The sequence below is a fragment of the Amphimedon queenslandica genome, unplaced genomic scaffold, assembly GCF_000090795.2.
Source record: "Amphimedon queenslandica unplaced genomic scaffold, v1.1 AMPQUscaffold_13514, whole genome shotgun sequence".
Lineage (NCBI taxonomy): Eukaryota > Metazoa > Porifera > Demospongiae > Haplosclerida > Niphatidae > Amphimedon > Amphimedon queenslandica.
In genome coordinates this window covers 601,102-621,131 of record NW_003546250.1, presented here as the reverse complement: position 1 = coordinate 621,131, position 20,030 = coordinate 601,102, and the positions used below count along the sequence as shown (strand labels likewise).

Here is a 20,030-nt window from a genome sequence, read left to right as displayed (position 1 = left end):
AATAATAGGAACAATAATTAATTTTGATTAAATTAAATAATTATTTCCTACCAATCTTTTATCTTGTGTCTTCCTCTTCAATCTATGATTTTTCCCTCCTTTCTCTCTCTATTCTATAGTCTCCAATCTACTACAGTCCCTTCAGTACAGACCCAGATATTCCTCCCTCTCATACTTGTCTTTCCTTCCCCAAACGGAGCTCTACTCTATGAATATTAAATGCTACACTTCATAGCAAGGAAAACGTGTCAGTCCATTCGTATCAAGAGATGATAGAGCGCCTCCTTTGGTCATCATTAGTAGTAGTAGTAGTAGTAGTACTGACGTTCCTGGTCCCGGCCAGAGCCACAGGTGACAAGATACAGTGTGTAGCTGATGATGGTAATCATGAGTGTACTGAAACTTCATCTTGTGACTTTGACAATCAGGTACAATAATGATAAATAAATAAAACAGCAAACAAAATTAGTGATCAATAGTGCGTCATATGTAGTATTATATGCTCCACAACTATAAACTTGTGTCACTCATTTAAATGTATGTACATGTACTGCAAATACAGTTGTGTGATGTCAAGGGAGCATAATGTTTACTCTCTTGGTGGAGGTGATACTGATACCTAATGTAATGTTATCAGCTTAATGTCATCGTGAGATTTGTGTGTGTGCAGTGAGGGCATTGATAAGAGCTTGTTGAGAGGCTTACTCAATAAACAAACTAATATATAAATAAGTGTAGGATCATTACTGTGATTTGACATCCTCATCATTAGCACCAAGACTAGTCTATTGTATGCCTTGATTGTTGATTGTCATCTTCTTTTTCTCTCATTCTAGAATAATTTAGAATATCCAGAGTGTCCTAATTCTGTTGAAACAGGTACATCAAGTTTTAATTTTCAAACTGGCCATTTTTATTATAATTATTGTTTTTTGCAGGTGTTCCATCATACAAATATGCATTTGGTTCTCCGCCATGTACGTTAGCATTCCAATGTGGTATCATGTGACTGTCACACGTCCTCCTCCCATAGATTGTAGCAAATGTAGTAATTCTCGTATATCATCTGGTCCTCCTAATGAGGTTCAAGTACACATGAGACCGTTTAACAACGACTACTTTATTGTAAATGTCTCATGGATCGTAGTTCATGATTGTAAGTACTCATTTCCCTTTCTCTGTCTATTTACTTTTGTTTTTCTGTTTCTCTTGTACTTTCTTGCCTACAGCTTTAGTTCACGGTTACATTATTCAGTTGGAAGCTAAATCCTTTAATGGTGAGAATAATCCGCCTTCAGAAAAAGGCTGTCACTGCATTCAAGGAAAGGTACGTAAGTACTAATTTGAAATTTGAATAATGTTTACTTTATTTGTGTGTTTTCTTCTGCAGCAAACAACTCATCAAGCATTTTACATGGAGTACAGCTATGATAAGGTTCTAAGCACTTGTGAAAAACTACGTCATTTCGTAACAAAAGTAAGAATGAGAGAGAGGGGGAGTAAAAAATTGTGAGAAAGAGCAAGTGAAAAAATAAAGATTTCTTATAAATGAATTTTTATGTGTACTTGTAGGTTGGCACAACTTATAATGGTGACTACCAACCAGTTGATAAATATTGGCCCACCAACTGTTATAACTTCTCTTTAGACTTGGATGAGTTGAGACGGATCTGTGGGCCAAGAAGTGAGTTCTACTACTGTTAGTATATCTATATTGTATTAGTAATTTAGTATATCTACTGTATTAGTATATCTATACTGTGTAGTATGTATATCTACTGTTGTGGGGTGCATGTATATGACATTTCTTTTTTATTTTAATTTTTTTCTTTTTCCAATTCTTTAGCTCCTCAGCCAGTGAGAGAGATCAGGGCTTTCTCTGAGTTTTTTAATAACTCCGATAACATTTCCATTAAATTTGAATGGGACATTCCACCTGATGCCTACCCGAATTATCCACTGACTTATTACTTAGATGTATACTTTGACCCTAAAAGTTTAAATGTTGTAGGATCATACAAGACACATAATAGCACATCAGTGACATTGTCACCACTGTCTAGGAACTTAACTTATATTTTTGTGGTAAGAAGAAAGAGTAAGAGAGAAGAAGGAGGGAAGGAAAATATAATGTATATATATAGAATGAGAAGGAGAAAAGGATGGGAAGGGAGAGAGTCTCAATTTTTTTTTCTTAGATTACTACTTATCAACCTGAGTTGTGCACTTTTGATAACTGCAAAAATTACGTCTGTAGCAGTCACACTCATATTGAATATACGCCATTCAGTAAGTACATGTCATTTCCCTCTATTTTCCATCTTATTTCCATCAGCCCCTTGTTTCAATATTGTCTGTATTCATGCAATTACAATGTACATCTACTGTTCACTACTGTATGTATTCCATGTGATATCAGTGTGGTGGTATGATGATGGTGACTGTTATTTCTCTGTATAGTACCCACTGAAGACTCTTCATCATCCATTGTAATGTCATCATCACAGTTAATCACGCTATCAAGCAGTCCTTCAGGTAAATACATACAAGTTATACATGTACTGCCATTTTTACATGTCACTTTCTCTCTATCACTTTACCCTTCACACACATTTATATGTACATGTATTTCTCTCTATGCCTCAATTCCTTTTTTATATCTTGTAACTTTTATTCATTCTCTCTCTTCTCTTCTCTTTAACCAGTTGTACATACTCCTTCTAACACAATACTTGTAACTACTCCGTCCTCTGTTCATCAAAATGGAGACAAGTCAATTAAAGTTGTGGCTTCTGTTGGCAGTAGTCTAACCGTTGTCCTTATACTAGCGCTAATCACATTAGCCCTAGTAGTATCAGGTATCTATTGTACTAAGAAGAGTGCCCCCTCCTCTCCCTCTCCTATCCCGTCCACCATCTATTCCTCCAGTGATGAGGGAGGTCGCTCCACTCCCATGTCTCCTAGTTCAGTTTTGACTTTTATGGAAGTTTACGAAGCCATTTTGATTGAGTCCAAGCAGACTCCTATTGAAGATCGTGAAGCTGCTATCCAGTATTTGTGCACAGAGAAGTATCTTGGGAAGTACGTTCGAGTTGGTTATCTCGACAGATATGAACAGATCACTCCTGCCGAATGGCTCCAACAAATGGATGCCATTCCGAAGATTATTTGTGTCGTGAATGAGTGGTTTCACAGAGAGTGGATACGCGAAACTCCTGGTACGCTGGTCGCCGCTTTAAAGACGATGGTAGTCGCCATGGTGCATAGTCAGAGACAGAATCTATCCTCTAAATTTGTTCTCTTCTTCTTAGAGAATGGTGACGAGGTATATGTACCCGACTACCTGAACGCAGTTAACGCCAGGTTTTACTTTGCAGATCAAGATATTGTTGGACTTGCACACTACATAACGGGAGTAAGGGAGTTTGAGTTCCCCACCCATCACACAGTTACTGTTGCCATAGATGCCGTGACAAATGGATCTAACACTTCAATTGCATGATAATAATACATGACCTACGCTCTCTCTTCTATCTTTTTTATCTTTCCTCTCCATTTTTCTACATTGTGTTAACTTATTTTGTGTATGTATATATGTATCTATTTGTTGTTGTTGAGTGTGTTTATATGCAGTGTGATTGTGTGAATAACCATTTATATATTTTTGGCAATAATTATATTATTATAATTGTTTTTTTAACATGAAAAGTTAATAATAAAGATTAAAGACATCAATTAGAGGTGGTGCCAAATAGTATTATTAATCATTAAGATTCAGCATTCCATGCACTATCTGATATTGAAATGGAATGAGATCACGATTTAATTATCACCTTTTATAGTCAATGACATTTTAGTTCATTTTTATTGGGTGAACTTTTAGATAAACTGTACAATACAAACTTTAGCTGCTCAGCGTAATCGGAAAAATGTAGACTATTCAATCATATCTATGGTTTAATGGACTCAGAACAATGAGCCTGTACAAACAGTATAGGCAATGCCTAAAGCATAATTATATTTTTTACAAGATTACGTTAAACATCAAATGCTTTCATTAACATTGAATTGACATCAATGTCCTCATCATCTTCCTCTTCATCGTTCCCTTCATTAAGTTCCTCTTCATCGAGGAGTACTTCTTCTTCCACTTTCCTTCTCTTTGCTTCAGTTGGGGCTTCAGTATCTCTGCCTTTGATAGCATCTTGTTTTGCCACAGGACTAGGTCCTACATGATCTAATGTCATCTCTTCATCTTCCCCACTGCCTTCATCATCAATCATTGCTTCATCATTTACTGAACTAGTTGTAGGTTGGTAGTGTACAGATGTAGCAGCTGTGTTAGAATGAGGTACTGTGGCTACTGGGTTTTGAGTTAGCTCCTCTAAAGCCTAAATGAAAGAGATTCATGTTCTTAACACATATAGGTGATGCAGTGAACTGGAAAGCATTTGATACTGTCTCATGTAGAAAGTGAGAGCTCATTTCAAAATCCTATTTTGATCGGAATCAGTTCAAACTTTCTACACAACATAAGAACATGTATAATATGTATCAGAAAAAATATGAAATATAGTGAAATCTCTTCTTTTCATTTTTGGTGAATTTTGGCCTAATTTTTGGATCAAATTCAATAAACTAACTTGATCTTGTAATTTTGAAAAGGAGTTCTTGTTCGAGTAAAGGAGAGGATGATTGAGAAGTGATGACAGTGAATTACTCTCAGTGTAGCCAGAGCTCAATATTGTATAACATAAATCAAGCACAGACTATAAGGAAAGAAATATACTACTAATCACATTAATGTACACATTGATCACTCAAACTTTATTTCATAACACATAAGGACATTAAAGGTTGTGGTTTGAATCAAATAAAACTTTCTATGTGGCATTTATACCTTAGCAGTGAGAGGAGAGAGTCTTCCAGAGGTCACAGATCCAATGCAAGTATTAAGAGTATCAATGTAAAGCGAAAGTATCTTATCTTTATACAAAGAATTAAAACTTTTTAAAAAACAGCAAATTCACTTACCCTCCTTGAACTGGAAAGCCACTTTTCTATCATAATCCTGGCAAGCCTAAGGCATGTTAAGAATCACATGACAATCACATGACATACTTCTATACGATGATGGGTACAGATACACACACAAGACATTAGTTTCTCAATAAACTGAAGTGAACAGGAATTTCGTAGACACACCCACTTTTCCGCACACTTGCAGACAAGTGGTAAAATGGAGGCAGGTGAAGCTCGGTGAAAGGTTTTGATAATAGCTGACTCAATGGTGTCAGAGTACGGCAATAAGGAGAGACCACAGCTACAGGATGGAGATCATTGTTATTATTACTATTATTATTATTGTTATTATTATTAGTTTATTGTTAGTATTAACCTTTGAATGGTAACCAATAGCAACTGCCAACTTGCCTTTAGCAATAAATGATTAACGTTATCAACTGATGACTAGAGAGAGAGGGAGAGAGAGAGAGAGAGAGAGAGAGAGAGAGAGAGAGAGAGAGAGAGAGAGAGAGAGAGAGAGAGAGAGAGAGAGAGAGAGAGAGGAAGAAAAATGAATGACACATAATGTTCACGTATACATTATATTACTTGATTGTTCATCATTCTCCATATCAACCCCCACAATTGGTCAAGGGGAACATCCAACAGGCGATGCACATCAACTAACAGACACACCCTCAGGAGATAAGTCAAACTGGACACACCTTTAACAAGGACGTCAATTTTTTCCGTCCCGTCAAGAGAATTAGAGAGATCAGGTAACAACAGTGTTGGTGAAGGAGATTCCTCGTCTTCCTCTTCTCCAAGGAGTGCAGTAATACAATAATGTACCGACTGTATAAGGCTAAGAAAGAACTGAGTCTCTTCGGGACTGGTCCCTGACTTCAATGAACTATTTAATACCTGCAATAGACTAGCAGCTTCCTATGGAAGCAATAGAGAGAAGGAGCAAGCCATTAAGACCAATGTACATGTACATGTATGTAGTTTCAATATTCTATTTTTATATTAAAATCAATAGGATATTATTAGTAATTACTTTCATTAGTGAAGTAGATTTAGAGAACAAAGCACATTTGCTCCATTTAAGTATCATTGAGCGGTGCTCCTTACAAGCCCCAGGGAAGAGATAACACAGAGTTGTCAAACTGTGCAGCATCACGCATTGAGAGGATGAGCAAGATGACTCATGGTAGAATAATATACCAATTAGCTTAGGGAGAGAGGGAGGAGTGGATATCCTCTCTAATGCAATCCTTTGAAGAAATGTGTCAACACAGTTTAGAACCACAGACAACTGAGAGGGATGGACAGTAACCTATTGAAAGAAAAGGAGAAGAGATATTTCAGTCTGAATATTGAATATAAAAAAATGCCACACTTTGAATAAATCCTCGTTGAGTGTGTGTATCAAAAACCCATCTAAACCTTACTGAAATCAAACATCCAAACTATTATTAATGCTACAGTAGTTTCTATTACCTTAATATCAGTTGTTAACTGACGAGTGATTTGATCAACATTGTCTTTGAGTGGAGCTGAGGTACAGGACAGCAAAGCCGGTCCAAGACGTCTGTGAGGAATGGAACCAGGTTCAGAAATGAAACCTTTCACTATCTGATTTAAAAAATACTATCTTTACAGTATTTTCCTTCTTACTTCATCTTCTATCGACTCCATTTCTCCTTGTGAACCACGACGTGGCACATGGGCCATGGCCAAGAAAGGACCACCCACTACACCACCCAGCTTGGGATCTGAACTGATTATCAGGCCAAGAAAGTTTCTCAAGGTTTTTACGACTTCTACCTCGACTTCTAGACAGTTTGTGACTCAGTATCACACTTTTCAACAGCTTGGTTTGTTTTCCCAAAGTTTAAAGACTCTGGTCCACTGTAATGGACTTATGGATATCAGTGAGCGGCTACCTCAGTCATAATCTCAAAAAATTATAGGCTTTAACAATCAATCAGGCTTAGTCTAAGAGAACTGTGTTAATATTTAAACTAATTTATAATGTAGGTCTAGCCAGAGAAGCCTATGGAGAACCTTCAAAAGTACTAGAGCGAGGCTTTAAACTAATGATTTTATAGTATCTAGACTATTAATGTTATTTTAGACAGAGCCTCTACCAAGCTTTAGATCTAAGCTGTTAGCATAAGTTACAAAGAAGTTATAAAAGCCCCATCTAAGCTCAAATTAACACTATGTGGCTGTATAAGGCGTTTACACAGTGTATAATGCAGTATTGTAGTGACTGTTAGTATGTGTAGGTGGAAAAATCACGTGCTGTTGCCCGGCGGTCCGGATAGCCTAGTGGTTGAGGGGATGGGCCCAGACCTTGAGGCAAGAAGGTCCGGGTTCGAATCCCCGAAACCGCATTTGTAGAATTTCTTGTAAGTTCTTTAGATAGGTATAAGCCGTGGCTGGCTTCAGTGGCATGCAATTACATGTAAGTACAATACATTGTGTCTAATATAGTTTAATTAGTATGCATACAGAGCTTACATTATAATGCACACACAGCTTCAGACTACATTACAGGTTTGTACAGTGCTGGTGACACTCTTCCATTGGCTACCATTACTCATAGAGTGCACGCTATGAGTACTGGTAGTCTGTGGGGGAGTGCCATTGGTACTGTATAGATCTGTAGAGCTTATCATGCAATTGTGTATGAAGCCTCATACTTAATAGTAATATACATACAGAGCCTTTACATGTACTTAAATAGTAACATATACATACAGAGCCTCATACACACATACACACACGCCAATTTTTTTTCTTTTTTTATAATCTGAATACATAAAAAGAATGTCAATTTTTTCATTTAATTTTAAAAGTTAGAAAATAAGAAAGAGAAAGGAAAAATATTTTAAAGTTTCTACTCTTTATAAGGCATAAAAAAGAAAACTTAGGTGTTGGTTGGTACATACTGCCATTTTTTTCAATTTAATAAAGGTGAAAATAAATTTAGAAATAGAAGAAAGAAATAAATCATAGATATATAAATCATTATCTATGAATAAATAAACCACAAACCAGTTCCCCGCCCACTCCCACGTGTTAGCAAACCACCACCCTCAGGCTAGGTCAAAATGGCGCAACAATTCAATCCAAAGTTAAGCTTCAATTTACAGCCACAGCCTGGGCAGCAAGGACTGGGACTAGGTACAGGAAGAGGACTAAACCTTGCCGGCCCATCTACTGGAGGAGGATTAAACCAAGGAGGAGGGATAGGAGGAGCAAGGAACGGACTGACTGGTACTACTGCTGCTCCAACTGGTTTAACAGGTTTGGCTCCTGCTCCAACTGGTTTGACTGGTGCTAATAAACCAGTACTAACCATTGGACAAACTGGCCTAACTGCTCCATCATCAATTCAACCTGGTTTGGCTGGTTTGATGTCTCAACCTGGTCAGACAGGATTGGCTGGATTAGCTAGTTCGCAATCTGGTTTGACTGGTTTAACGTCACAACCTGGTCAGACTGGTTTAACTGGTTTAGCCGGTTCAACCTCACAACCTGGGCAGATTGGTTTAGCTGGATTAACCTCAGTGCAACCTGGTCAGACTGGATTAACGATCGGAAAAACTGGTCAGATGAGCCTTACAGGTTTGACCACTACTCAACCTGGTCAAACGGGATTAACTACTACACAACCTGGTCAGACTGGCTTAACAGGATTGACAACTACCCAACCTGGACAAATTAAACTGACAACTGGTCTGACTGCTCCTCAAACAGGACTCAAAACAGGCTTAGGGACAATCGGCCAGCCAAGCCTGGGAACTAGTAAAACCGGTTTAGGAACTGGTCTGACGAGTTTAACTACGACATCAGGAATTGGATTGACTACTACCACTAGTGCAACTGGACCACGTGTGACAGGACTGGGTGGAGTCAACCAAGACATCACACAGAAATCACAGTAAGTTATTAATGTGATATTAGCATGATAGGCATTAATTGGGAATACATTAAAATGTGTAATTATTAACATTATTAATTTTATTTATTGTTTAAGGGTCCAGTCGGTGAGTGCTGGTGCTCTTCCTGATGAATTTGGTCAACTGGTCAGTCAATTTGAAACATTTCTTGCTAATCTGAAATCGACGAGTGACACCATTAGCAAGTCATCGGAGACTTTTGAAAAGAAGTTTAGAAGTGTTGGAGACCATATTGACACTCAGCAGCAAGTGAGAGAAAGAGAAAATATATACTCTTATTTTGATGTACTGTATGTGAATGTACATTTTAGAGTGATTTGTAGTTACATGTACTTTTTTCCTTTACTTATTGTTCCTCTTTCTCACACTCTCTCTCTTCTCTTCTCTTAGCAAGCAACAGTAGTTAGTCAGGAATTGCATCAGTTGAATCATTCTCTCTCGTCACTAAAAGATGAGACACACAAAGAAGGACGAGTGTTAGAGATAGCTCAGAGAACAAGAGAGCTACCCACAGGATTACAGCATGAGAACACCACACCAGACGAGTGAGGCAATAATATTATTATTATTCTCATAATTTTAATAAACTTTAATTAGTTTAATCACACTATTACCTTTGGTTTGTTTTATAGGTACTTTAAGGAAACTGTTGATCATTTTGAAAAGCGTATGAGAATGTTCCGGAACCAGCTCGAAGAACTTGAGAGTTATCTTCATGCTGTTTCAGCTTCCTCCTACTCCTCTCAGTCTCTAGGACCTGGCGACATTATCAGTGCTCTTAACGCCCAGTACAGACCATTCTTAGTACTAGCTGCTAGACTACAAGTGATCCATGAAGAGATACAGCGACTGAAGGAGCAATACATTAACTTGAGGAGACTGATGGGGCTGGATAGTACTGACCTCTTTGTGGCTACTTCAAATGAACAATCAAAGAAAAGTATTAGGGAGGGTGGGAAGACATGAGAAGAGAGAGAAAGAGAAAGAATTGTATATTATTCTTTTACTACAGGTGATAAGAAGTCATCAGAATCACAAGTTGGTCCCTCACCATTTGCTGCTTCCATTGCACAAGCAACAGCTGCACTCACTGCCATGGCAACTGCCGGTAACAATAATTTTCTTAATTTAAAACTGTTTTATTTTTTATTTATTAGGTCAGTTTGGCAACAGTGGTATAGGAATTGGGACAGGAGGTATAGGAACCAGTCTTGGTGGTATTGGACCCAGTTTAGGTGGTATAGGAACCAATACTGGAGGTATTGGAACTGGAATTGGTGGTATAAGACCAGGTAATGCTGGTATTGGTTTACCAGGGCCCACTACTGGTATTGGAATGGGAGCAAACAGAATGGGAATGGGAACATCTGGTCTGGGAATGGGAACTGGACTCTCAAGTGGAATTGGAACAACTGGTCTTGGAGCCTCAGGTGGTATTGGAATGGGACTCGGTAATACAGGACTAAGAACTGGTGCTGGTCTTGGAACAGGAATTGGTACTGGTCTCGGTGGTGGTGCAGGAATGGGAACTGGTCTTAGTGGAATAGGAACAGGTGGTCTTGGTGGAATGGGAACTGGTCTAGGTGGGCTTGGAGGTGGCACTGGACTATCAGTTGCTGGAACTACTAAACCGTTTCAACTGAAACCACCTCCACCTGGAAAAAGAAAATAACTCGTCGCACACACACACACACTGTCAATGTTTTGAAATTATGAGTACTGAAAATAATTGTATTTTGTGCATGTACAACTACAAAATTATCTATGGTACATGACCAGAGTCTGGCAAATCATAGCAAATCTGGGCAGAGTCATGACTCATGCATTTGAGTAATGAGGCCATGCCCATCAAACTGGGTGGGGTTGCTTATCAAAAATATGGCCATGGCCCTTTCTCCCGAGCTTCACACTTTAATGGGCAAGATGGCTCGCAAACAAAGCTCTCTGCCTTTGACACTAACACTGCTCTCGGGAGCTGTAGGTGATGTGGTAAAATGGCATAAATTTGGTACTCTGCTGAATGTTCCTCAAGAATTTCTCGGTAAGCTAGAAGAAGAACACCCCAGAAATATCCCACGTAGAGTTACAGAAATACTTCATTACTGGCTGGAACATGACCCGAGTCCATCATGGGATAAAGTCATTGAAGCACTTCGAGCAATACCTGAAGAAAAGCATGCATTAGATAGAGTCTGTAACAACTTGGTACTTCCTGATGAAGCTGTGATTCCAATGAAAGTTTTATCCTTGCATGACAGTGATGAGCTAGGTGCTACACTTGATGAAATGCAAACAAAGTTTGCTGGTTTAGTTACAAATATACAGAGTGCCTTAGAAAAGGAATCGGAGTTGAAGATAGTTTATCGTTTCGTCACTAACTTCCTTCAAGACACCTTCCAACCTAAACACGACCCAGAAGATATTACACAGCTTTTCATTTGTCTACAGCCACACTACTGCTTCATGAACTATAAGATAATAAGAAAGATAGTGTATCAGTTTGTGAGGGATACAATGGAAAGAGATTTAAACAAGTATGACCAAGACATAAGGAAGTGGTTGGGATCTACCACAATACAAGAATTTAAAGCTGCTATTGAAAGCGCTGCAAAACCTATTGTAGGAGCTGATCAATCATCTGATCTATGCATTGTGCAATTGAAGTTAGAAGGTGAGTGGTTCAAAGTAATGGTTAACAACCTATGGAAGCTATTAAAGTATATTTTTCGTGATAAGAGTTCAGTTCTTACAAAAATAACAATCAAAGAAGGATCAGTAATAGTTCAAATGGTAGCTCCTCAATCAGTAATCCTTCCTCTCATTGCACTAGCCAGTATGAAGCAATTAGAGATGTCATATATTGGGATCATTTATATTCAAGTTGGATGTTTGAGGGTTAGATTTAGTCCTCTCTTTTCCCAAAGTGAGTATTCCTTTGAGCTAGCTTTGGCATTTGTTTTACAATATGGTATCATTCCTACAGAACTAACTGAATTTTTATTAGAGCTTGAAGTTATTGATGTTAGTGCAAATAGTATTTATTTCTTAAAAAGAGTGCTATACAGTAACAATATAAATGCTTTGAATCTGCTAATAAGGCACAATGTTGATTTACAATGTTTCGATGAATCTGGTCTTGTATCAGCAATACATATTGGTGCTCATTGGGGTCACACAGAAGCTGTTGAGTTATTAATCAAAGCAGGTGTGTCTCCTGATCATCATCATCCCAAGCAGAAGGTGACACCATTAATGATGGCAGCTTTTCATGGTCATGAAGATGCTGTAGGGCTCCTACTTAAGTATAATGCAAATACTGATATTACTGCAGCTTCTAATGGTTTGAATGCACTTGGATTTGTTTGTTACTTTGGAAATGCTAAAATTGCCTCATTGTTGCTTAAAGCAGGAGCTGAAACAGATTTAAAATTAAATGGTTATACAGCTTTGTATCTCGCTACATTTGATAGCCATCATGAAATAGTGGAACTTTTGCTGAGGTTTAATGCTGATCCTAATATTCCAGCTGATGACGGAGCCACTCCACTTATGATTGCCTGTAGCCACAGACAGAAAAAAATAGTAAAACTTTTACTTCAGGCAGGAGCTTATGTTGACTTGCAAGGCAAAGACAGCTTTAATCGACAGACAGCTCTTCACATTCCTGCTTTTGACAATAATACTGAAATATTGTCTCTCTTACTTAATGCTAATGCCAATGTCAATATTCAAAACATTAATGGTTACTCACCAATGCATTTTATTTGTTTAAATGGCAATGAAGAAATGGTACGACGTTTTCTTGTGGCAGGAGCTGATGTTAATCTCTGTTCACACAAAGGAGAATCACCTTTACATGCTGCTGTGTATAGCAGTAAAACCAAGATTGCAGAAACTTTACTAAATGCTGGAGCTGATCCTGATCTTGCTTCTGAAAATAATGACACATCTCTGCATTTGGCCTGTATGGTAGGTAATGAAAAAATTGTTCAATTGCTAATTGAGGCCAAAGCTGACGTTATAATGTTCTTAGCAACCAAGGCTATACCCCATTGTGTGTTGCTGCTGGTGAAGGTCACACTGAGATAGTTGAAATGCTATTAACTGCTGGGGCTTCTACTGAACTACAAAATAATAGTCGTGGTTGGACACCAATCTTCTTTGCTACTGCAGGTGGTCACTCAGAAATTGTGAGCATTCTTCTTAAAAACAAAGCTATCATTAAGCAAGATATGAATGGCAAAGATCTTCAAACTGTAGCATCTTCAATGGGTCATCCTGAAATCGAAACTATCTTACAAACTGCGTCACCATCCAAAGAAAAGGGCACCACCATTAACATAGCCCCATTAGTCAATACTGATGATGGATCATCAACTAACATTTCTTCCTATTACAATAATTACATTTTGTCTTTGCCATCAAGAATTGAATTAGCTAAACAATACATCAAAAACTCTTTAAAACGACTGGAGAAGAACATGGAATCCTGGACAACAGCACCAACACGTCAGATTACTACTTAATGCTATACTTTATGAATGTTTGTAATACTGTATTGTGTAACAATTTTAATGCTATTTTAATAGACGCTTTTAGTTTTGTTAATTGTTAGAACTTGTTTGAACATTTTAATGATTTTTCCAGAAAAATTTGAACACTTTGCAAATTCAATGTTAGAGCAAACATTATTATCACTAGTTGCATAGCATACATACATCTCAATGAAGTGTAGGTTTAGCTTAGTAAAATAATTATTAGTGAAAGGTATGAAACCAAACACATTATTAAATAGATAATTAAAGTCATTATTATTATTATAATTTATTCTTTATGGTGCTATGAAGCTGCTCAGCCATGTTACTATCCTTCACTCTTAGAGCATACGTGACTGGAGGGGGCGTGGCATCATCAGGAGAATCACTGGACTTGCTGGGAGACTTGGACTCCAATGGAGGATTAGGAGGACAGACAATGAGGAGGCTATTCTTCTGAAGGGTCATGGGTACTTGGGAATTGATGCGAACATTTAACAGAATCTGCTTAAGTGTTGTATCATTCCTCAGTAGCAGTCTCACTCCTCCTCCTTCTATTTCTTCCACACGGAGTTTTCCTATGCCAAGCTCGACAAATTTGTCGTCTTTCTTGTAGTAGAGTTTAGTGCGGAGGGCAAAGAGACAGTCTGTATCGTCTTCTGGCTCTTGAATAAGGTCTAGCTGTTTCTTCTCTTCTTTTTCTACGCATAAAGGACACAGGGATGTGGTCAAAATATCGTATTATGATAGAAATGAGCACATTAACATAATAATCACAACTACTCATTCAGTACATGGTAATTGGTCAAAAATGGCTCTGAGAGATTTCTCCATTTTTATAATTTTTTCCGGATGCATATACATGTTCTTATGATGTGTAGAAAGTTTGAGCTGATTCTGATTACATTTAAATTTTTTATGAATTTTAAAAATTGCTCCAAAATCAGGCCAAAGTCCCTGTACTATAGCACAGGGACTTTGGAAAAATTTCGCCAAAAATGACTAGGAGAGAATTCTTCATAATTTTTATAATTTTTCTTGACACATATACATGTTCTTATGTTGTATAGAAAGTTTGAGCTCATTCCAATCAAGTTTGGATTTTTTACAAATTTTAAAAGTTACTCCAAAATCGAGCCGAAATTAATACATGTGTAACTACATGTAAGCATAACCAGTAAATTAATGGATACCTGTTTCCTCAGGTTGTTCCTCTTCTTCCTCTTCATCGTCTGCTCCTCCTCCATTCTCCATCGCCTCATTCCCTTTATCTCCAGTCTCCATGGTAACAGTTTCACTCGTTGTCGTCATGGCAACTGTTTCCTCCACGCCCTCTTTCTCAGCGTCTAGCTCCTTCAGGTATTTCTTATAATCTTCAAATATCGGAGTCAGATCGATACAAGGATTCTTCTTGACGTGGTCGCTAATCCACTGGCTAACACTTTCATTCAGTGCACACAATTTTTTGATGTATTTCGAATGAGTGTCAGTTTGGGGCGGGGTCATAAAAGAGGGTGTGGTTAGAGATGAGGACATTAATGGCGGCTGAGATGTGGCAGGAAGGAAAGGAGGTTTTGCTGATAATAGCGACGAACCAAAAGGTTTCAAGCCTCTGGTGAGATCAATAGAAGAAAATAACTTTCCTCCCGCCTATAAAAGTAATATTAATTATTGGAGTGTGGTTTATAATTAATCAAATTAGAAAGACATGCAACGGTAAATAAAAATTTCTATGTCCATTCATTGAGGAAATGTAATTAGTTTCTACCTTGGCTCCTCCTGTTGCAAGTGTCCTCCTGGCAGTTTTCATTCTAAAATTAGATTATATTTAAAATGAACAATTTATTGTCATTTCTCACGGTCTTTTTTCTAATTCTTCAGCAGAAGCTCTTGCAAATCCAGTTTTAGCGGGCTACAGTGAAACAATATCTTTCTAGTAACTTTAAAAATATATAATACCTCTTCATTTTCGTCCTCTTGTTCCCAGTTATCAGAAGTCAACTGAGCAGTGGCTGATCTCTTGGCCGCCATTTTAATGTAATACGGAGGTATTTCAGGTAAATACGGAGTAGATTACGGAGCCCGGTAAAATTAAATAAAAATAATTATTGTCATGTTGAGAGTTTATGTATACATGTATTTTAAGACTTATGAGAGAAACAAAATGTCATTGAGCTTCTTCTCCTCCTCCTTCCTCTTCGTTAGCATCTTCATACTGTCCTCCATTGCTATAGCCTGCTCATGATCAGAATCAAACAAAAATAAAATAATAACTAAGGCTACCTTCTTGAACCATTGATTCAAATTCTTCAGGTCTTGGCATCTGAATTACTTGTTCTAAATGTTGCAATGTAGCCTATTAGGTGACATAATGTAATAGCCTATTCTACATTCTCAAATTTGGGCCAATCCTTATATAGTGTAGTAAGTTTGAATTGATTCAGACAATTTAAAGTTATGGGCATTTTGCTCTAAAATTAGCAAAATACTAAACTAAAAATTCTATCTATGCTTTACAATTATTACTAAATCATGATTAGTTCCAAAAGGCTCCCTTACTTACCATTCCCTGAGATGACAAGTGAGGGAATCCTTCCTCTGCCGACGTATAAAAGAGACCTCTCGCTGATCCTTCATCTTCTATCAGTTCTACTCCTTCACCTAGCTCCTCCTCCTCGTCAGCCTGACTGTCAGAAGAGAGCTCAGAGTCTGGATAGAGAGCCTGACATTCACACAGTGCAGAATACATACTATCCACTGAAAGGAGGAGAGAGAGAGAGGAGGAGAGGTTAGGAGCTTTTCTTTATATTGTTATTGAAAATATATAAATTTATAGTAACATCTGAACAATGCTTTTTAAAGTCTCATATTTTAATGCAGTACAAATCACAATGTATATCTAAGAACATGAATGATGATGACACGTTCGAATTTCAAATATTAAAAATATTTGCAAATTAGATAATGTACGTCTAAGGCTAAACTCACAGCTATCAGGTGACAATGGAATGAACCTAAACTCTGTGATCTTTTCAACCGGACTGCCCTCATCCTCAATATCATCATCATCTTCTTCCTCCTCCTCCTCTTGACAGTAAAGGAGATAGAGACAGGGATAAGGGAACACGTTCACATCTCGACTGACAGCATGGAGGGATATCAGGGGATACTCTAACGTGATGATATCAGTTTGACTGTCTGACGTCCACTGGACACAACTGAGAGAGGAAAAGAACTCAAAATTGGTTAATGTACAGAAAAACAGTTATCTCTTACGATTCTTCAATAGAGAGGAGGCCAGGTCCTTTATCCTGACCCTGTACATACACAGTAGTGTTTGGTACTTGTAGGACCGAGTCAGTGCCAGCAAAAGACATGTTGACCCTCTGTTACTCTAAAACACGAGGACCTATTGATCTAACACCTGTTCTTCACTGGCACTGCGTGGGCGTTGAAATCCAGCCACGCCCACACAAATTGCTGAAGCAGCTGATTATGAAATTCATGGACATAATCTGATGCACAAATTAATGTTTAGTTACACAGTGTATATCTTTGGGTACAATTAGACTTCTTAATCGTACCCCATGCTTGAAATTGAAAAAAACAACAATAACAAATAATAATAATAATAATAATAATAATAATAAAGTGATTAATTGCTTATTGGCCGGTTGCTAGTGAATCAGTTCACCGCCATAGCCTACATGTATTATCTTTGCTACCTGTAACCATAGATACGGTAACCATTGCAACCGAAAATAAGGACGTGTACCTGTAACAATAATGTCGCCTTCATAGTTGAAGGTGGCACTGAATATCTCTTCGCTGTGTCCCTCGAGAGTTTGCAAACAGTTTCCGTTAGAAGAGTCCCATAAACGAGCAGTTTTATCACTGCTGGCCGTTAATAATCTAGTGCCTTGAGGGTTAAAAACAACCTAACAGGAAAAGAAATCATTAAAATAGATAAATAGTTTCCAAATATTATTTCTACTTTGTTAATTTCGCCAGAATGGCCTGATAGTTTATATAAAAAAGATCCCATGGCTCTAACATCATAGAGTACAGCATGACCTACATGTACATGCACACGAATGATGGAAAACAGAGAAGAAAGAGAATCAAAGTTGCATTATTTCTATTCTCATTCGCTCACTGTCGGCTGATCCAGTCAGTAGATACTGACCCGTTGAATCAAAAGCAAGATCAAGAACCTCGTCTTCATGATCCCTACAAGAGGAACAGAGTGTCACATGCTAGTCACGTGACCTACTGACCTCAGTGTGGCGGTACACTGTCCCGTTCTTGCATCCCATAGTTTACATGTACTGTCCATTGAGCTGGTCGCTATCAGGCTGGAATCAAAATTATAAAGGACGTTAGATATCTCAGCTCTGTGACCGATGAGACCATACTTTCTCCTAATGAGAAATAAAATTCTGGGTATCATCAAATTGTTACGATGATTACTTTCCGGTAGTAACGTCCCATCCTAAGACCGTATGATCGAATGAGCCGGTTACCATTGAGTCACCAGCTGTATCAAATGAAAGCGTAATGACTTCAGCGGAATGACCCTGTGGGAGAGAGAGAGAGAAGGGGGAAGGAAGAAAGAGATGGATAATTATAGAGCTTGTATCAAATTCCTTACAGCTAGAGTAGCTTTCTCGGCTCCACTTGCAACGTCCCATAGCTTAGCGGTTGTGTCCATGCTCCCACTGGCGACGAGGGTACTCTGAGGGTTAAAAACCACACTAACGACTTCCAGCGTGTGTCCTCTGAAGGTATGGAAACACTTCCCAGTCTCGGAGCACCATAATTTACAGGTTTTATCAAACGAACTGGTAGCAATCTTATCACTAAACAACAAAGACATCAAGAAGTCCATTTTTGACTTATCTACTCTACAATAATGTACAAGACTATCTACAATTTGCATCTTCTCCTTTATCAAGAGACTATTATTATTTATAATGTCAATATTTACAATCCAAGTCAATAAATTATTTTACCATTGCAATAAAGGAGGAGTCCACTATATAACAAGGCAGGTAGTATATAAAGACTAATATGACAGACAAAATACGTGTACACACTAAAGACTATATAACATGAGGATTACAGCATTGTGGCCACCACAATAACCCAGCAAAAACAATTTATAATTTATCACTTCCAACAATGGCTGAAGGAGTAAACTCTCTCACCCGTAAGGATTGTTAAAAGCAACCGAATATACAACGTTCCCGTGTCCTTCAAGCGTCAGTAGCTCCTCTCCACTCGCTGTCTCCCAGACTTTACATGTTCTGTCATAACTACCTGTAATAAAACTGAGAGTGGGCGTGGTTAAGTGAGTGGGTGTGGCTAAACTTACTAAGATCCTGATTTGTTCATGGCGAGGTTCGTTAGTGGGAGCATGTGGGCTTTGATCACTTTGAATAAATAAAACCGTTTCTCTTTTGAAAGGATTAGCTTCTGCTGGAGCTCTAAAATAATGAAAATATAAATTAAAATATTAATGGCTGCACTTATGCTGTGTGCACCAAAATTGGCCTAAAGTCCCTGTACTATATCACCAAAAATAAAAAGGAGAGAATTCTCCATTTTTATATTTTTCCTGATACATATTTTGATGTTGTATTTCAAGTTTGAGCTGATTCCAATCACATTTGGATTTTTTTTTAATTTTTAAAGTTGCTCCAAAATCAGGCCAATAAAGTACCTGTACTATAGTACAGTGATTTTGGCCAAATTTCGCCAAAAATGAAAAGTAAAAAATTCTGCATATTTATAACTTTTCTGATATATATATATATATATATATATATATATATATATATGAATATGGCCAACTCCATAAAACATAACAAAATTGTAGCTGTGAAATTAATAATGATTATTATTAGCAAGTCCCAAATTTAGCAAACATGTATTTAACAGTAATATTAATACGTTACATGCCACTATTTTAAATATTTTAATCAACTAATTTATTCGAAATAAATTTAATAATATGTGATATTTTGTTGCATCAGCATTATATATACATATTTTTTGTACACATTAAATTTAATTTTAAAAAATAATAACAATTTTTTTCTTGATCACAAACACAAACTCTTACTTTGTATAAGTGACACAACTTGTTCTGTCCGTGATGGAGACAACAGTCTCTCGTTCTGTATTATGTCGGACGCAAGCTTTCTAGCATCAGATCTAAAAGCATAATGAGTTGTTGTGGGTGTGGTTCAGAGGGTGTGGCCTGGCTTACTCTGGCTGGAGATCCAAGAGGTCAATGCAACGGGAATGGAGCTCCCCCGACTGCTCATATTCTAAAATAACGCCTAAAAATAGAGGATGATCCCCTAATAATAAAAGAGAGCTCTTACCAGGAGGATAATACCTCAAGAAGAATCTCTTTAGCTTCATTGGGTTCAATGGTTGGTCTAAAAGAGGCGTGGTCACAAGCAATTAAACGGGCGTGGCTAATTAAGTATTGCGGCATGACATCACAATG

General features: G+C 37.6%; 7 protein-coding genes across 7 annotated transcripts; 3 read left to right on the top strand and 4 right to left on the bottom strand.

Annotated features, from left to right (window-relative positions):
- The first annotated feature begins 44 nt into the window (after window positions 1-44).
- LOC109586254 (uncharacterized) lies at window positions 45-3,727 on the top strand. Its single transcript, XM_020002429.1, has 11 exons — window positions 45-428; window positions 837-879; window positions 939-977; window positions 1,034-1,156; window positions 1,230-1,327; window positions 1,391-1,477; window positions 1,573-1,684; window positions 1,847-2,085; window positions 2,199-2,289; window positions 2,461-2,535; window positions 2,706-3,727. The coding sequence occupies exons 1-11, from the start codon at window positions 270-272 to the stop codon at window positions 3,500-3,502; spliced, it is 1,863 nt and encodes a 620-aa protein (XP_019857988.1). The 5' UTR covers window positions 45-269; the 3' UTR covers window positions 3,503-3,727.
- Window positions 3,728-3,918: 191 nt separating this feature from the next.
- Window positions 3,919-7,328, bottom strand: LOC105315238 (uncharacterized). Its single transcript, XM_020002446.1, has 10 exons — window positions 6,685-7,328; window positions 6,508-6,642; window positions 6,065-6,343; window positions 5,614-5,949; window positions 5,399-5,469; window positions 5,122-5,323; window positions 5,035-5,080; window positions 4,901-4,986; window positions 4,644-4,769; window positions 3,919-4,391 (listed from the first exon to the last, which is right to left on the bottom strand). The coding sequence occupies exons 1-10, from the start codon at window positions 6,739-6,741 to the stop codon at window positions 4,038-4,040; spliced, it is 1,692 nt and encodes a 563-aa protein (XP_019858005.1). The 5' UTR covers window positions 6,742-7,328; the 3' UTR covers window positions 3,919-4,037.
- A 574-nt stretch (window positions 7,329-7,902) lies between these two features.
- LOC100635174 (nucleoporin p58/p45-like) lies at window positions 7,903-10,768 on the top strand. Its single transcript, XM_011409800.2, has 6 exons — window positions 7,903-8,959; window positions 9,056-9,227; window positions 9,369-9,523; window positions 9,611-9,918; window positions 9,991-10,086; window positions 10,136-10,768. The coding sequence occupies exons 1-6, from the start codon at window positions 8,127-8,129 to the stop codon at window positions 10,648-10,650; spliced, it is 2,079 nt and encodes a 692-aa protein (XP_011408102.2). The 5' UTR covers window positions 7,903-8,126; the 3' UTR covers window positions 10,651-10,768.
- Window positions 10,769-10,809: 41 nt separating this feature from the next.
- LOC105315225 (uncharacterized) lies at window positions 10,810-13,647 on the top strand. Its single transcript, XM_020002499.1, is given in 2 exon segments — window positions 10,810-13,061; window positions 13,064-13,647. Coding segments are annotated over 2 exon segments (2,646 nt in total). The 5' UTR covers window positions 10,810-10,856; the 3' UTR covers window positions 13,505-13,647.
- Window positions 13,600-16,607, bottom strand: LOC100635050 (nuclear pore complex protein Nup50-like). Its single transcript, XM_003383201.3, has 8 exons — window positions 16,502-16,607; window positions 16,077-16,270; window positions 15,797-15,869; window positions 15,473-15,748; window positions 15,373-15,425; window positions 15,282-15,324; window positions 14,707-15,163; window positions 13,600-14,214 (listed from the first exon to the last, which is right to left on the bottom strand). Exons 4-8 carry the CDS (start codon window positions 15,542-15,544, stop codon window positions 13,796-13,798), a joined length of 1,044 nt encoding a protein of 347 aa, XP_003383249.1. The 5' UTR covers window positions 15,545-15,748; window positions 15,797-15,869; window positions 16,077-16,270; window positions 16,502-16,607; the 3' UTR covers window positions 13,600-13,795.
- LOC100634595 (methylosome subunit pICln-like) lies at window positions 15,681-16,890 on the bottom strand. The gene is made up of 5 exons (XM_011409776.1): window positions 16,790-16,890; window positions 16,647-16,731; window positions 16,077-16,235; window positions 15,797-15,869; window positions 15,681-15,748 (listed from the first exon to the last, which is right to left on the bottom strand). The coding sequence occupies exons 1-5, from the start codon at window positions 16,888-16,890 to the stop codon at window positions 15,681-15,683; spliced, it is 486 nt and encodes a 161-aa protein (XP_011408078.1).
- Window positions 16,891-17,061: 171 nt separating this feature from the next.
- Window positions 17,062-20,026, bottom strand: LOC100634469 (dynein assembly factor with WDR repeat domains 1-like). Its single transcript, XM_003383112.3, has 12 exons — window positions 19,903-20,026; window positions 19,785-19,857; window positions 19,638-19,729; window positions 18,888-18,999; window positions 18,721-18,843; window positions 18,165-18,372; window positions 17,984-18,090; window positions 17,791-17,934; window positions 17,670-17,743; window positions 17,508-17,587; window positions 17,289-17,451; window positions 17,062-17,238 (listed from the first exon to the last, which is right to left on the bottom strand). The coding sequence occupies exons 1-12, from the start codon at window positions 19,940-19,942 to the stop codon at window positions 17,204-17,206; spliced, it is 1,251 nt and encodes a 416-aa protein (XP_003383160.1). The 5' UTR covers window positions 19,943-20,026; the 3' UTR covers window positions 17,062-17,203.
- Window positions 20,027-20,030: the final 4 nt, after the last annotated feature.